At 35.2% G+C, this 18663-nt stretch overlaps 1 protein-coding gene across 5 annotated transcripts in view; it reads right to left on the bottom strand.

Moving 5' to 3' along the window:
* Positions 1–18663, bottom strand: part of INVS (inversin) — a 98393-nt gene that overhangs the window by 22803 nt on the left and 56927 nt on the right. For all 5 annotated transcript variants that reach the window (XM_040588883.1, XM_040588884.1, XM_040588887.1 and 2 more), the window contains 6 exons: positions 16468–16577; positions 11971–12142; positions 7149–7304; positions 5443–5672; positions 3745–3851; positions 165–377 (listed from right to left, as the gene is read on the bottom strand). In XM_040588883.1, coding sequence (XP_040444817.1) covers positions 165–377; positions 3745–3851; positions 5443–5672; positions 7149–7304; positions 11971–12142; positions 16468–16577 — 988 coding nt within the window. The remainder of the gene's footprint in view (positions 1–164; positions 378–3744; positions 3852–5442; positions 5673–7148; positions 7305–11970; positions 12143–16467; positions 16578–18663) is intronic.

Genomic DNA, 18663 nt, shown 5'->3' on the forward strand with positions numbered 1-18663 from the left:
AATTTTCATCTACAGGTGTATGGAAAAAAAAAATCCATGATGCTTCCTACAGTTTCATGCGTTTTACCAAAAGGAAAAATAAATGATGACTAGTTACACATAAAATCATACACTGATACAAACTTAGGACAGATTTCTATTTGCATTTCCAGTCTCAGACTTACTTGGCAGCAGCATCTTTTCTCAGCTGTTCATGCTTCATTAAAAGATTCTTCCTCTCTTGAAAAGCCTTTCTAACTTTGTATCCTTTGTAGACAGCCTGAATTTTGAAAGCAGCAATGTCCTGTATGGCAGCTATAGACAGAGCCCCATGTTCTAACATGAACTGAATCACTTCGTGGTGTTCACCAAGCAAGGCATAATCAAGTGGAGTATATCTGAAAAAAAAAAAAAACCCAAACCAACAACCCCAAACCCAAGCAGACAATAATTATCATTAAACTAGAATTCTAATCATAACGTGCATTTACTTCATCCGCATTTCATAAGACGGCAACTTCTAGTTTGAAGACAGATTAAACACTGTTTTCAGTAGGCTGTTTTACTAATTTTTTAACATTATTTCCCTGCCTTATTCATTCTACACACCATGACTACACATCATACACACTATGTTTAAGGCTTATTTTAGTCTCCTAATTAAGGGGGGGAGGGGGCAGACTATATGAAGCATTGGATCAAAATCCTCCAAAGCCCTATGAATAGAATTAACTGCTTCAGGTAAGCAATCTTAAAAAGGTGTTGGGATTCTCATATAGGAATACAACTTAAATAAAAAGCAAATTAAAACTTTCTTTTGTGTTACTTCCATACGAATTTAAGTTCTAGATATTTACTGTCAAATCTGGCTTAGTTTCTATAACAATGACTGAGAACAGTTTGACTGATGAAGCAGCAGGATTATGCCCACACCAAGGGATAATATAGATATTTTATTCTTTTTTATGCATTAGGAAGACTTAAGTCTGTTTTCAAATGGACACAGGTGCTAGAAATATTAACTATTTTATTTATTATTAAATATAAATCAATAAATGTTAAATGGTTTTGCTTTTTAATGGTGTCAAAGATGCCTAAGCCCTTTTAAAAATAATTCCCAAATTTTCCATTTTCAATAAAGGAGCAAAATTTACATACCTCCCTCACCAACACTGAAACATTGGACAAAGACATTCAGTGACTGAAAATTATCAGTCACAAACTATAATCAAGACCATATAATAGAAGACTATCAAATAGCAAATGTCAATGCATGTGTTTGTGAAAATTAGGACTCTTCTTGATGGTAACTTGCTAGGACGCAATGCTGGTAAGCAAAGAAAAACAGACAGAAAGCACAATTGGACTTGCCATGCAGCAATGATCTGATGGAAGGATTAACAGTATCTGAACTGAAGTGTCTGCAGGAATAAAGACAACGACATAACAAGAAAATGTGTATGCCAAGGTGCGCTGCTGATAGCGTTTGAAGAGATACAGATTTTTGATAACCCAGGAATGGAAACTTCAGAAGGGACCTCATTTCAGAAAACTGCATTTTTAAAGTATACCTGATTTTGAATATTTTCATTAAAAACATAAAGCTACTAAAGTAAACTTTATGCCTTCAGTATGTATGTACCAAGACAATGTATTATATTACAGATACCAGTCATGAAGACCGGTATTTTCAAACGTAGCTTCTATAACTCCATTAGACCTATCTGTGGAAGTAAAAAAAATCACTCAAATCAAATCTGAATAGGGGTTTGTATGACTGGACGCTACTCATTCAAAGCCGCTCACACACACTCCTCACAACCAGCCATTACTCTGCTCTGTCAGCTCAAGGTCTGTTAAAAATTTTCTTTTTGAAGAAGTCAGCTTTTAAATCAAGTTGGCTTCACAGGATAACATGCAAAAAGGACATGAGCCATCATGTGTTATATGTAATTCAGTGTGAAGCTGGTTGAGCAGCAGCTAGCCTAGCATCATGTGATCATGTTATACATACCCAGGACATCAAGTTGGATTATGAAATAAATTTGCAAAGAGCAACAAATCTATCACACTCCATACTAGCACCTGATCACATATCCGCAAGCAAGTGGGCAGCTTAAAATCCCAGATGCAATCTCAGCTCCATCTTTTCACAAACCTATTTAGTTTTAATCACTATGTTTGAATGTTGAACTGGTATCTCATATTGCACTTTAAGAAAGCAAAGAAAGGAAGCTTCTTTCTATGTGTATTTGAAAAAAAATTACTATTTGGTGAAAATGTTACTGATTAAAAAATTATTTCATCCAAACAGATGAACCATATTCATAAGATTATTTTTACTTTCTTACAACACTCAGTTTTTCCACTTTCCAAACTTCCAATCTCTTAAGAGTAAAACAAGCTTTGTAGATGTTTATTAAGAAGCAATTGTGTGATTTATAGCTATCTACCTATCTATGAGAATTATATTTAAAGGCTAATTAATCTAGAAATATTGGGGATCTGCATAGTTCTGCACATGGACCAGTGCCTAGGGGCTGACATATGGAATACTGCTAGTTATATTTTGAGTAATCTAGGTTTATACGTAAGAACATACATTAATGCCAGAGGGGAACAGAAGAGATACTAACTGAATGGCTATAGTAAAACCACACCCAAGGTCTTTTTCTGACATTTGAGCATCATTAGTACACTTCTAAAATCTAAGGAAAATAGCAGCCTCCTTTCTGGCAAAACAGTGGCTTTTAATCTTACTTATTACCAGTAATTTAATTACAACTGTTTATTTAATTTTCTATCAAAAATCACTAAAGAGAGCATTGGCACTACTTAATTAGGAACTAATTATACTTTCATTTGTGTTTCTCAATAAAAAATGAGAACAGAAAAGGAAGAGAGATCTGAGTGGTTTGGAGTAGAGAACAATAGAGAAATAATAGGGGAAGAAAGCAATTAAAAACTGGGATAAGTATGGAAATCTCCAATTTAGCACTAAAATATGGGGATTTAAAGTCTGTAAGTTATTTAAAATGTTGAAATATTCAAATTTATATGGCACAGTGATCATAATTTTATTTATAATTATAAGGAGGTCATCTACTCTAGAAAAGGCATTATAAATTTCTGCTAATAGTAATTATCTTCACAGTCAGGTGACTAATTCAAGCTCCACAACCCAAATCACATTTAAAAAACTATTATTTATATGTCAATGAAAGACAAAGAAAAGAGATGCAAATGTACTGTCTCTTTATGATTATAGGAGGATTTTTTTTTTTTAAATAGGCCTTTAGAATACAGTTAACCACCAGGTAATGTGTAATCACTATTTTAAAACCTAACATTGCATTTCTCCCATTTTCTTTCTTCTCACTGTATTCTACCAAACAGAAAAGAAAAATTCCAGTCTAATCCAACAGCAGCAGAAATGTCTTTTATCCTTTATCTGTACATATCCACTGTCAATTTCATATACATGAAAAAGATTTTTAGTATTTCAAACAAGACTAGAATGAATAAATACTTGCAGAAATCTCTGTAAGTTCAAGGTTCAGAAGTATAAACAGTTGAATTTGCAATGTCTTACTTAAAGAAGAGATTTTTCACATTAGAAAAGCTGCTTACACTGAAGCTCAAGATTACAGCACTCCTTTTAGATACAAGATCACAATTCTCTGGCAACGCCTGAACACTTAATATTGAAATCAGTAGGTAGCACTTTTGCTAAATTACAAACTAATGCATTCAGACAAGCAATACCTCTCCTCGCTGTTCTCCATATGATTAGGAAAAGCATCAAAACCAAGCAGCAACTTTATAGCATCAAGGTAGCCATTGTTACAGAGCCAGTGCAAAGCAGTTCTTCCCTGCAAACAATAGAACAGCACAAAAATAAATATTATCCCTGAACTCTATCGTGCCACAATAAAAGTTGTAAATCATACTGTAATTCATGCTTTTATGGACATGAAGGACAAACTAATTCTTATAAACAAACCTCCTTGTTAAAATAAAAGAATAGAGCACTTTAAAATTAAGTAACTTTTTTTTTAAAAAAAAAACCCAAGATTACAACACTAGTGCTTTTTTACCTAAAGCGGTTGAAAACCAGCATTAGGAAACTAGCTCTAGAATTGCTTTCTTTGCAGCTATACCACCCAGGTCTGAAGCAGCTCTCATCAGCTGTTGTAGGTCAGACTGTTTTCTAGGCTGCTCCAAGACACTGTGATAAGACTGAAAGAATTACTACAGAATTCAAAATCAGATGAAGTTTGAGGAAAACGTATCAGCCCAGGCAGACTCCAGCTGTGCTTTCAAAACAAGCCCGAGTTTAGAAGTCTAGTTTCCCTCACATGGCGGAGAAGTCCAGCTCTCAAGCTGCACTCTATATAGCCAGCTCATATATGACCAGTATTGGGACTGGGATCACAGAACCACAATACGAATACCCCAAGTTCTGTTAATACCAACAAAACACATATTTCACTTCACTTCCAGGTCATGCCTCCTGTCTGCATCTCGCTTTTCTGTACTCCAAAACATAGGGAATACGAAGAGGCTGGGAACCACAGAAAAACACGAAGACTTTGTGAGTTCAGTGCTAGCAAGCCACCTCCCTGAACCCCAAGGGCTGAAAAGCACGCTGCAATGTCTCTGTGTGAAATAGAGGGGAGCTGATGTGTTCAGCTGTACTCAAGCGGATGCCACACAGAGCTGGAAGCAAGCTGGAAAATCTCCCCAGCATGCTCTATAGAACACATAATAAAACCCACTTTTCCATTACCTGGAATTATCCATGCTGTACAACGAACAGCTACAGAAAAGTTTAATAAATGGGGTGAAATTCTTTTGACTGATGAAGTTCTACTGACTTCTGAGAAATTATCTCATATAACAAGGAAATCTGTTATATGTTGCACAATTATTTTGGCTCCTAATTTCACTTACTGCTCGAATAATGGCACAAAAGAACATATAAACTCATCAGTGTTCTTTTTTTTTTTTTTTTCACCTGGAAGAGTGATACATATGTGGATACTTATGTAGGTAAGTAAATGAAGCAGTTCTTGTGCAATCTCACTTGCAATATCTTATTTGCTCTATCTGCATGCTGAAGAAACACATAACAGACTATAAATTCACATTCTCATGTTAACTATTAATAAGGAAGAACAGAAGAAATTTGATTATTAATATGACTCCTCATAAGATCACACTTTGATAAGGAAAAGTCAAGTGATATGGAAAAATACAAATCTTCAATTCTTGCTGCATATTGAAATACTACTTTTCATTCAAGGTTTTAGAAGAGATGACACAGGGAAAATTACATCAGGATGCGTTTCCCTTCATGATAGCAGAAATGCTTCTATGTCCCAGAAAAGGGAATGACCTTGAAGGAAAATGTTTTGATTTATGATTATTCTAAAGTTAATAGCTCAGTGAAGAACAACATACCTCTTTATCCTGAATATTTGGATCTGCGTTGTTTTCCAGTAACACTACCATACAGTTAATGTAACCTCCATAAGCAGCACACTGCAAAGGTGTTCTACCTGCATAATCTTGCACATTAGGGTTGATTTTATTTTCTATCAAGATTTGGCACACATCAGCATTTCCTCCCAGGGCTGCCCAGTGAAGGGGTGAATGGCCATCTTGGTCAACCAAATCTACCCTTGCTCCTCCTGTAACAACAAATATATTTCTGAACATAAACAGAAAATAATTTTGAATGTAAAGAAAAGAAAGGAAAAAGGTTATGGTCAACTAGAAATTATTTGGTAAACTGAAAATTCAGATAAATATTTCTGAAAGTAACTTCAACTTTGTTGCTAAAATCCTAAAATCTAAATCAAAATTAACTGGGAATGAAATAGTTTCAGTGAGGGTCAGGCATCTAACTTTTACAAGCTTCTGAGTGTCCCCTCAGATGCTTTAGAATCTCCAGATTTGTCAAATGCCCTTGAAAAACCTAGCCTTTGTTTGTTTCAGGCCTATTAATCTGCAGTGAAATTTTTATTTCTTAACAACAAAATCACTTTTGAAAATTAGACCTCAGATTAAATCTCTTTTTAGATCTCTAAAGCAGACAAGATAAAATATTCAGTGTAAAAACAACTTTTGAAAAAAGCTTAATTTTTTTTTAATTCAAGCATGCTAAGACTCTTTTATGCAGATAATTAATTTCTCTATGTGCTCCTGTAAGGTGTAAAAGCTCTGTACAAAGAAAACCCCAGCAACAATGAATGTCGGTATCATAAAATATTTAATTAAGCATAACTCAGATTATGATAACCAAGCTTCTTGCATCTACAAAAGCTAAATGGCACAGGGGGTGGGAGAAAGAGCTTAACAGTAGGTTAAAATATACCCAGCAGATCACAGAGAGAAGCATGCTTTTCAGTAAGAAAGGCTGGTTGACGGAAAACTTGCAACTTGTTAGCCTGGATACTTCAACTGTCCATAAATGGGGTATTTCAAGTAGGAGCTCCAACTACTTGCAATGTTTCTGTGAAGCTAAAAGGACAGAATTTTGCATCTAAGATACTACTGTTCTTTCACCATACTTCTTACACTTCAGCAGTTTTTACAGTTACCTAAAATTGTGTGTATTGTTAAAATCTTATTTCTGTCTACAAATAAAATACTGCACATAAAAAACCAACCAGAGGAAAATATTAATGATTTAGGATTTTTGATAGCTACCTGCTACCTTCATTAAAAAATAAAGATTCATTTAAATAGTAAAAAAACAAACACAATTGTCAAAGAACCTTAAAACTGCTTTCTCACAAAATAGAAGAAAGTTTAATTTGGTTTTACTTAGTGAAGGAAAAAAAAAAAAGAAAACGAATGACTTACTGGGGGAAGAGGCAGTTTGAGAGACTAGAACATACTTAAAAGGCCTGCAAAAAGAGCTGTGAAAAGAACTATCTCAGTTTTTAAAGTATTATATTTAACACTTCTAGCCATTTTTCACAACATTCTGATAACCCTTTACATTTACTAGCGCTGTTCCACAAAGGGTACTTACAGACAAAATGTGCTTTAGGAAAGTAATTTTCCACCTCACCTCTTGCTCAGCTATGCTGTTTATTTCCCAGTCCCACAGAAAGCACCACCAGAACTCTGAACAGGTTTGCAAATTTGTAATAGCTGACCTCTAATGAGTGTTTGTATCACTTCTTTGTGTCCCATCTCACAGGCTCGGAAAAGTGGCGTATGTTTCATGACATCCAAAGCATCTACCTGTGCGTTATACTCCAACAGCAATTTCACTGTGCTGACATGGCCAGAAAGGGCGGCAGCATGTAACGCTAAGAGAACAAAGTAGTAAGAAAAAGGTATCACAATATCATGAGTTAGAACCGTCAAAACAAAAATTAATTTCAACCTTTTCATGGAAAAGTTGTTCTTCAACCACAAGAAACTGAAGAATCAAAGCAAGTGATCACTAACCACATTTCCTTCCCACACAAGCATAAAAACTGTTAGCTCTGAAGCAGATTTCTAACTTGTACAAATAGGAATTTTCACCTTAACACCACCAAGACTGGCTTATGCTGAGGACTTGTATAACATGATCTACTTCTGCTTCTGTTTTGTGACATTTCTTACATCATCCCGATGGAGATGAAACTGCCCATTGCCAGTGAAAGAAAGCTTTCATTATTTCTTCAATAATTTCTTCCTGAAAATACCTTTTATATTTCTTTGAAATAAGGAAAGCTGTTTCAATAAAAACTAACTCCAGATAACTACCTAGCTGTTGCCCCTTCCCCTGCCTTTTTTTTTTTTTCAGAATTACTTGGAGAAAATTTTACACAAAATTATGTAGCAAGGCCATCACATCTTGCACGGTATCTGCAGCTCCCTGTTTTCTTCAGGAAACAGATGATGGAAAGACCAGATACTGCATTTTGTCTCATTCTTATAATCTATGAAGCTCAGTTGTATGAAAACTATGCAAGTTGATTCTGCAGACTTCTGCTGTTCTGTAGGGTATTTTGCCCTCACATATTTGAATATATGCAGACTTCAGTGAATCTAAACCAACAAATAAAGCTACTTTAGACCTCAGGAAGTAAAGATGTTGTGCCCTATAACTGAAGTTGCTGTTGCCTAACACAGCATCCTGTGGGTACCATCAGCTGCAATTCAGGAAAATGTTGAAATGCCAGTCCAACCAGTTCACAGCTATTCCTGAAGGAAAGAACTACACATGCAATGTGATTTCAAACCAATGGAGGATACATATTTGGTGATTTCACTTACTGTTTGATTTCAAAATGCTTTGGATTATTTCCTATAGTCAGCAATCGAATCAGATAAACCTACATTCTCATACTGCCTTACATGTAGGAATATTTCACAGATGACAAAATCAAAATAATTTAGAATGAAAATACAAAACAGTTCAATTGTAAATGTGCATTTAGTAAAGTGAATTCATGTGTCCCCGTGAAATTTCACAAATATTCATCCTTAGTGAGAATTCACTCTGCTCAAGCAAGGGAAATGAGGGGCTGTAAACAGTACCTAGGTGTCTACTTGTTTAATCTTAAACCAGGCAGGGTCAGGATCGGGCAGAAGCATTACACAGAAAGGCACACCACAAAGTGCAATGCTAGAGGGAAATGCTTCTTGAACCATAGCCAGAATATTAAAACCGTCAGGCTTTTTGTATTTGCCTGCTGCTGTTCACCACTGGTACCAGCTTCACACAGTTTATGAAACAGTAACCTAGCACAACGTGTTACACAGGCACTACTAAGATGCACAGGTTGTTCACAGTGTCCATGAATCAAATCCAGCTGAAGTCTGTTGCCTTAAAACACGCATTCTCAAAATTAGTGACAGTAACTCAATTGTGATACAGACAAATGAGGCACTTCCTACAAGAACTGGGGTTACAGGCAGAGACACTACGAGAAGTGCTGCCTTAGTAATTGGAATCATGCCTTTAAGATGACACTGATGTTTAACTGTTGCAGCTAAGCAGCACAGGGGCACTCATGGCACTCACAAAAAGTACCTGTAAGCAGCGAGATCTGCAGTAGCTATGCAAGTGGGTGGCTATCAGCAGAAATTTGACAAGAATGAGATCCCCACTGCTTCGTATTTGAATGGGTCTAGTTTTCAGGGCCTGACCTCACAGTAAACTCTAGGTTCTGGGGTTTGTACTGCATTTTTATGAAACCAAAGGCAGTAAACCACTCCATCAGATGACACATGGGGTGTGTGTAACAATACAATAGAAAAAGAGCTGCTGTGTCAGCTTGGCCAGTTCTTCTCCCCTATCACTCATTCTGACGCAGGCATCATGTTTCGCACTTTGTGCTCAATATTTTCTTGTAAGCCAAATTTTCTGTGATGGAGTCACGGTGACTGAAGAGATTCTTCGGCCAGCTGGTCACAATAGGCCCTTTGTTCAGCCGACAGACAGAGCCCTCTCCATTGTACGCAGTGACGGCAGAGCTATAAAGCTGCCCCTGTAATGCTCCTGCAGCGCTGATCTCTGAGAAGAGGGAAATTCCTTTCCCTTGGTGTCATTCTCCTACACAATACAGACAGTCTCGATGTTCTAGCAAAGCTGAATGGAGAGCTTGCTCTTTTTAAGTAAATGCAAAAGGCTGCGTTAACGCAACATTATAACTGAGCTTAACAGTCGCACACAAAAGTCAGAAAAACACGAACTCTCCTCAGCAACTGTATCCCAGGCACAGTGGCATGTATGTTATTTTCTATTAGTGCAGTTTTTTGTTAGAATACCATGCCACTTTTCCCCTCACCAAAACCTGGGAATGATTAAGAACCTTTCGGAAAAAAACACCCAGGTCTGAAATCAGAGAGTGATTTACTAGTGGGCTTCCTTTTAAGTTTACTGCTCACTACAATAAAGCCCATGCTACTGCACATGCTTGCACAATGGTAAAGTTCAGATTGCTCGACAGCAAGCAACGAACAGCATAGTTCCCCACTTTAAGACTATTAGTGCGTTCTACACAATGGCAATTTCGAGTAAATGGAAAATCCATTCATTTCCTTGGATTAAAAGCCCTACAAGAAAATCAAGAGTACAAGGTGATTACACATCACTGCTATGAAAAGTTTAAGACTGAAAGATAATAAACCCAACCACCTGAATTATTCAAGCATGAAATCCACACCTGAGTAGTTTCAGAAACACAGTATGTGATTACTGTCCACAAAGAAAACCCTTTTTAAGAAGGTTTGTACAGTGACTGCAACGTTACGGCACCTTAAGGTTTGAAAAAAATACTGTGAGGTATTTAAAAGGGAACTGTCAGGAAGGAGCAAATACAGGTGAGTTATAAAAGATGAAACAAGATTAAACTGCAGCATATGTAGTTTGTGAAGTCATCAAACATGAACACTGAGATTTTATTTGTCACACTATTTCCTAAACTCAAAAATTACAAACTATCATAACTTGGAAAGACTGATATTTCGTGTGTTAATTTGTAAGGAAAGCAAGAAATTAGATATGTAAATAGAATATTATGCTAACTGTATTTGGCTTTTTGTGAAAAGACCAAATACCAATGCCACCAAAGAAAATAAAAATTATCAGGTTTTTTAATAAGAAAGTAATATTCATACATGCTATCATACAAATTCTGAACCACGCAAGATATTGCATTTAATTATAATTTATATGCTATTCAAAGTGTGATCTGAAAAGAGAAAAGCTCCTATCTTTGTTTCTTGGTTGGGACAGACCTACACGGAAAGTTCTCTAAATCTAAGCATGCAGCTTAGACTAGTTTGTGTCTGTGTGCAGCCAAAAGATAATGCTTGGGTATACTTTAAAACAAATATATTGAAATTTATATAAACAAACACTGCAATACACATTCTTGTTTGTTTAAAATAACATAGTTTTCTATTTAGGAGAAATGCCCTCTACTCTATTGTATTGTCATGGGTGTGTGCTCTGACTACCAGCTTGGCTATCATTTTACTACTTACTATACATATGTATACATTTTTGTATTTTAAATTTGTGACCTGGCTGAGACTAGCATAGGGTAATTAATGACCTCTTCCCACACAGATTACCTCTGCAGCCCTCTGCTACCAAGCCCCTCCAATTTATGCCCAATATATCCACATACTCCTTTTTTTTTTTTTTTTTTTTTTTATTCCGATTTCACCAGCACACTATACAGCTCCACTACTTTTACTTGTATTTCCAACACTGTTGGATGCATATACCCTTCAACACCTGTCACTCTGTCAGAACTGTTATTCTATTTTTGTTGAAAGTACCACCTAGGTACAAATATGTTTAGCACAAATTCTTATTTTTCATTAAAGGAAATAAATTCATAGTTGCTATAGGATATTTTGAATTTCATTACTTGCATGCTTGAATTCTGAAACACTGTTGCATACCTATCTTTTGCTTCAGGTAGATAATGGGATAATAAACTTGTGGGATATCAAGTTTAACCTTGTTTGGACAACAGAAGTGGAATACCTATAATCTTTATTACACTACCTTTACAAATAACTATGGTACTTACAATTTTCATTATGATAATTTAGCCACTTCATTGGTTAGTTTGCTCTGTACTGTTTCAAAATATTAATTTACTGACTAATTTTTTTAACAGGCATTTTAAGGGAGAGCCTTTTACAAAATTGTTTCATTTTACTCTTCAAAATACAGAACAGCTCTTCCTTTCCCAGGATTACAGATCTAACTAAATAGCTGCATAGCAGTACATTTCTTCTTGCCGTGTTTCAAATGAACTGGTCCAGTCTTCACAGAAAAGATTGTTTCTTTCCCACAATAAGGCAAAGAAGTGACTCACGCAATTAAACCAATGCAGATATATTTTCAGGATTAAAGTACACATCCAAGAAAAGATTAATACAGCTTCTAACACTTTTTCATTCAGTGGAAATCACACTAACTGGAAACATCTAGTGGCTCATTAATGTAAAGCATCTTACCTGTGCCAGCGTATTTGTCTGTCATATTGATATCAATATCCAATTTTAAAGTCAGCATAGTCCTAATGACATCATCACTGCCTTTGCCAGCTGCCCACATGAAGGATGTTCTTCCCTCAAGATCTGAGTCATCTTTTACAGATGGATGTTTCAAAAATACTTCAACTGTTTCCTGAAAAGACATACTATTGAAATTAACACTACAAAGAACCTGCAACAAGAAACTATTGTCTCATTTTGCTGTTTATGAAGCAAATCAAAGCTTCATTTTTCCTTTTTATTTTTACATAGAGTAACAGCTCAACAGCAGCACTGTATTTTCTTTATGCCCTTTGCCTCATCAGTGTTTATAGTGCATCCTTAACTATGAGTTTAACACTGTAATTTATTTCATACTTTTTTCTTTTTAGTGTGAAATATCATGTGTTCATCATAAGGAAGTAAAAGACACTGCAGTCATTGTGAAGAAAGCAATGGGGAAAATATTATCAGCTTATGAAAATATTACTGTAATACTATGATGCTACAACAATGTTCTTTCAAAATATTCTCCTGACATATGTTTTTCTCTAATTTTAAATATGACTGTACACACAAGTATTTTAGTTTGCCAAACTCTTAATAATTTGACTATTCAACAAAAAAAGGACTTCTGGGCCAACATAGACATATCTCCTAGTATTTAATAATACAGCAGGTTACTAATTACAGAAATACTTTAAATCAAAAAAGATTAAGAAAATCTTAAGCCTGCGTCCAGGCTTTCCACTGTAACTGTTACACTAAAATCTCTATTTAAATCAAAGCAAAAAGAATTATTTCTTTAAATGGTGTGCCTGTTTTAGCTCTCAGCAAACAAGTCCACTTGTTTAACGGGCTCCTAAATTCTTAATAAGCCCCACAGGAAAGGAAGGGAGAGGAAATCACAACTGCTAGAACAAGAATTAGGGGAAGATTTTCCCTTTTTGATCTAAAGTCTTAGGCTGTGTATTTAACAGCTGGTAAACATCTCTTAAAAGCCACTGATAGGCTAGCTGATAAAAAATGGGAAAAGAGGGGTTTCATTATTTTATTTTTATATTTTAGTATTAACACAATTTTATCCTTTCCCCCACGTTACCCAAAATAGCTCTGTCACTGCTCTGGGTAGGATGAGAATTCTTTGGCTATAAGGAATCACAAAGATGTTTAAATGCTTAAGTCCTATTGATTAGTTTGGATGTTTTTTTAACTACTACTTACTATTTCATCCTGCTAAAGAAATTAGAAGTTCCTCATTTATCTTATATTAATGTGATCTAAGATCCTAACAGCTTTGTGACTTTGGGTCCATGTCTGAACTGTCAGTTTATTATAAAAAGGTCCAGCCAGAAATAATGAGGAATGGAAGCATTAAGCCTTCCACACAAACCAGCATGTGTTTGTAGCTTTATAAACTCACACTAACCACCACTAGATCTCAGACACAAGTGCCTACTCATTAGGCCAGCAACTCTGCACCCTACCAGTACTCAACACTGCTTGAAATCCTGCAAATTCAAAAGCAGTATGAAGGCTGGACCTTTTCAAGACTAAGTCACACATCCTACAAACATAAATAAGTAATTTTATTTTTCCATTAAGTTTTAGCAAAGCAACACTTCTTTCAACCACTAAAAAAAAAAAAAAAAGGTTTTAATGGGAAAAAGTGGAAGAAAATCCCATAGTGCTGTAAGAGTTGTTTTCCAAAACAAAGTTATCACAACTTTAAAACAAAATGAAATTAAAGTAGAACAGGATGGTTAAGAAACTGGGAAACAGATGTATCAATCATTGTAATTCTATATGTATTTTGTAATGAAAAACTGCATGTATTTTATCTGTATTAAAAAAAAAGTGGAGAAAAAATAAAAATCAACAAATTTGAAAAACAACAGTAAAGGAGAAAAGTAAACCTGAATCATTTCATTCTGTGCTATCAAGAAACTCTGAAAATTACTAAATATTATTTTTGAATGTTCAAAAGTAAGACAGGGTTGTGCACATTTCATTTACTACATCAATCTATAAAAGTATGTGAAAGGGAAGTACATTTTCCCGGACATCTGTGGAAAAAAATCAGAAAAAAATTTGCATAAATTTAGTCCTGCATTCTACATACCAAAATCAATACTAACAGAGCATCTGCCTTCACACATGAAGTTCAAGAATTTTAAAAGGAAATTTATTTGGACCTTCTGCAGGATACATAAGACATCTAAATTTCAGGCAACTTATTTGGGTGGTTATATTAGTTAACTTCTCTTCTAGAACTTTTCCTTCTATAATAAGTGGGGGTAAGTTAGTCTTACAGAACAAATCTTCACGTAAATTAAGTGCTGGCTAATTCTCTTTAAAAAACAAAAATGTCACATTATATTAAGCAACCCACAGAAAATGATGCAAAGAACAAGATATCGAGCAAAGTAAAACTGAAAGCAACACAAATATTTAGAATAAACACAAAAGAACAAAGTTTCTTCTTCTTGTTGGGGACTAAGAAACATAGTATTTTAACTGAGAAACATAACATGCCTATCCAAATTTGGGCAGACTGAACAGAACAACTGTGTGGATCTCAAACTGTAAATATATAGATGCTATTGCCAAAACAAACATGGATGTGTCTCCACTCAGTTCTCTGACTATATATATGGAACGCAGCAGTAGAAATTACTCAAGGTTTTGTATGTATCTGAGAAAAAAAGCAAATAGTGGTGCTCAGAAACAACCAGTGGTAAAAAAAGTGAGAAGCTCCAGGCATAACTTAGGTATGCACAAACAGGGGCTCTGGGATACATCACCATCTAAAAGAGGCCTGCAGATCTGCATGAGACTCTCCTGTTTGATTCTTCATGTAAGATGGGAAACAGTATTTTCATTGTAAGTATACAACATTACAAAAGAATGTTTGATTCTGTCATGTATTCTATTTCCCCATAAAACCCTAAATGATACCATAGTTTGGCTGGGTGGTGGTGTCAAAAGGCAGCAACATAATGAGGATGTTTCATACTGATGAATTAAGCCCAGAGAAAGAAAGCCAGTATGAAAAATCATTTTTTTTTCCCAGAATGTATCAATATAGAAAAGATAAAAAGATAAAAGCATGTGGAGATAATCATCAGTTTGTAAATAAAAACAATTCTATCCTTCCCATGAGTCTGACTCAAACTAGAAAGAACGGCTTTTACATCATACGTATTTTAGGCTTGTGAGTCAGACCCAAATTGCAGATACCATGTAATGGAGAGTAACCAACATCAATAAAAAAATCTCTAAAAAGGTGTAAAGTATACACAGAGATATCCTCCAATGAACATCTGAACTCAAAAAGTATCTGTATGGTCTTACTAAGACCACGTCCAAAAAAACCCACCAAAATCCCACAACATGCTCTTCACAAGGAAACAGGTGACAGCTGTGGTATTAATATACATTGGTCAGATTCCTCTTTCAATAGTACTTCTGGATTTTTCAGCTTGAATGGTTCTCAAGGGCATTAAAATAGTACTTTTAAAATGAAAATTAATATGTGGGTGTGCAAGAAAGACCCAAATTAGTATCCTTGTTAAGAAAATGCTACAATATGAGCTACGTAACTATGTTAATTAGGCACGAAATAACCCTTTTTGTAAAGGGAGGTTATGAATAATACAACTGAAGAGAACTTAGATGGGAGCTCTCAGCTTACTATGCGTGGCGTAATCCGACTATGAGAGACAGAGCAGCATGAGAAAAGCCTTCATAAGTTCCAGTGCTTGAGAGCTACATCCATGATCAGTATGATCAGCAATCATTAAACGGCTGAGTTTTATATTTAGTTCTACTGTACCTGATCTTGCTCTAGAAAAAAATTATCTGTTGTACCAAAATATAAGCATTAGGCTATCTGAGAAGCAAATTTTCTTTGTTGTCTGAACTTAAAAAATATTTTAAAAGTATTAAAAAATGTAAAAAAAAAAAAGATTTCATGGAGGATTGAGAAAAGCTACTCACTCTGTAGCCATTATTTATGAAATAACAGCTTATTCATAATAGCAAATATTTATAATTTAATCACCTTCTTGAAGGCAAAGACTGGTTCAACTGGTACTGAAGCAGCTGTGCAAATACTCATACAGGTGATCTCACTCTAGATACTTTCTAACTGTTCAGATTTTGCTACAATGAGTCTTAAAAAGTGAAAGCACTGTAAAATAGTAGGTGCCACTCTCCTTTCTGTTGAAGTACCTAAATGACTATTGTGTTCTGATGCAAACATATAGATCAAAGGACCTTTCTTTGTACAGCAATTTAGGGTTTTTAAATCTATTTTTAATAGATTGAACTAACCACATTTATACCACATACTCTAAATTAAACTTGTGCAGACAACACTGTGTTTATATGATATTAAAACCAACTCAAACACTTTGTTACATTATAAATACTTCAGCAAAATATATTTAAGTCTCATTTAGGGTATAGGCTACTTACAGCAAAGTTGCTCTGTGCTGCATAATGTAGGGGTGTTGCACCTTGACTGTCAGATGGGATAGTTCCAAATTTATTTCTTTCTAATAAGAGATGGACAATCTGTGCATGACCTGAGAAAAACAATATAATAAAACTAGTTTATGTACCATGTCCTAAAATTGAATACTTCCTTATTAAAAAAACCCCAACAACAAAAAAAAAACCCTGAAGAAAATAAAGAGATTTCAATAAAATGGTAGTCTATTTGTGTTGTAGCCATTATAATCTAAACATAACTGAGAAACATAAGACTTGATTATTTGAACTATTAAGACTGGCATGCACCTTCTTCCTAATAGTCTTCCAGTTCCACACTCTCTATCGTCATTTTTGAGGGGCATCTGTAAACTGGAATGACCTATGAATAGGAACACGTGGAAAGATTTTCTGTTTCTTTTTAAATAAATCACCAGAGCATTTTCCTAAACAAAGAAACCAGCAGCAGCTGGCGAGACAACGGTGATTTTAACATTGCAATGAATGAGTTGAATATTTCCAGAAAAAGCTCCTGATGAGATACTGCATTTGCGAGTGAGTTCAGTCAGAAGCAGGAATGTGAGCACAGACTGATGTTGATGAACATTTGTTCATCTACACTAAAAAGCAGGCTAAACCAACATTGACAATTTCATCCAACATCACACTGTTTTAGAGAAATTAAGTGTAAACTTTTGCTTAGATTTTACTCAATCAAAATTTCAGCTGAAGATGTATAGAATCTGGAGGCTAGTCTACTACCAGCTGCCATATCTGCAATAAACAGCAGACTGACACACACAACTCCTTCCATCAAAACAGATCAGAATGTTTTTATATTAAAATCACAACGTTTTGGGGGGGATAGGTAAACTTTACATCCACTTCACAGACAGGAGAACAAAGACAATATAGTAGTATATTGCCACTAAAGTCAACTGATCATTTCATATGCTTTCTTTTGCAGGCATATGCAGCTCAGAATATCTTAATGATTTGGTATTTTAAAAGATAATATAAGGCATAAATTACATTCAAATACTCTAACTTTACAGAGTACTTTCTATTCTCCCAGTATCTTGCATGTGGGGAAAACAATCAATTTTGTAGCTTGTTACTTTTGCATAGTTGACTTAAATTACTTCAGAATAAATGGAAAAAAATGAGGAAACCTTTCCACTAGCAGTAGACTTCGTTTTAATGAAAACACTGACAATTACAGAATGAAGCTGTGTAATAGTTGTGGCCTGTAGCTTTTAAAAACCTAAGAAATGGAGGACTAGGCAAGACTTCTTTTGTGGAATGACACTTTCAGACTTTCTCTGTATAGAAGTATCAGAAAAAAAAGAGGAAATGGTCAACTTGGGTCAAAAAGGATAAACAGCTATGTGGGGGTTCTTTTTCTCTAAAAACTTTAGGGTGTACAGGAAGGTTCCTCTTTCCTTTCAGCCATTCAGATGAGCCAGGACCCAGAACATTACAACATTCTGTCCCTTTCTACCAAAAAAACACCAAAAAGAGGAGCTGTAACGTTGCTGTGCTCCTCCCATCTCAAGACTCTAAGAAGTGAACTGAAGTGCACTGGAAGAAGTTGGTTCTGAGTGCAATCCCAGCAGGAAAACCATAGGAGTACTGAGCCTGGAAAAAAAGCTGCCTGAACTTTCAGGATACACAACTAGAAAAAGGGTAACTGAACTCTATAATTGGGACAGGAAGTTCAGCTAAATTATCTATGAGAAAGAAGACTTGAGGGAGTTGAAAAAAAAATTATATTGGTTGCAACAGGCAATAAATTGGTGCAAAGATGGATCTCACTTGGATATTACTGTAAACATTAAAACTCAGTTCTTGAGGTCAAGAACTGCGATTTCAATAATACTTTTATTTAGAAGAGATGTAACTTGGCTGAAGAAAAAGTAACAGGGGCAATAATGCTCTAAGATGCAGTCACATGCAACCCATCACCTTTAAACAAGGTATTTGAGGCTGTATCCATGCTCTACTTAAAACCTCCTACTGTTAGCCTATTTATTAACATTTTAGAGTCTTTGAAATCTATTATACAGCATCTAACTTAAAAACTGAACCCTAAAAATTAATCATAATTTACCAATCAGAAGTTCCCCATGGGCATATGCCACCTAGAGACCTCATCAAGTTCACAAAGGATGCTGGAGGTCT

The sequence above is a fragment of the Falco naumanni genome, chromosome 3, assembly GCF_017639655.2.
Source record: "Falco naumanni isolate bFalNau1 chromosome 3, bFalNau1.pat, whole genome shotgun sequence".
NCBI lineage: Eukaryota > Metazoa > Chordata > Aves > Falconiformes > Falconidae > Falco > Falco naumanni.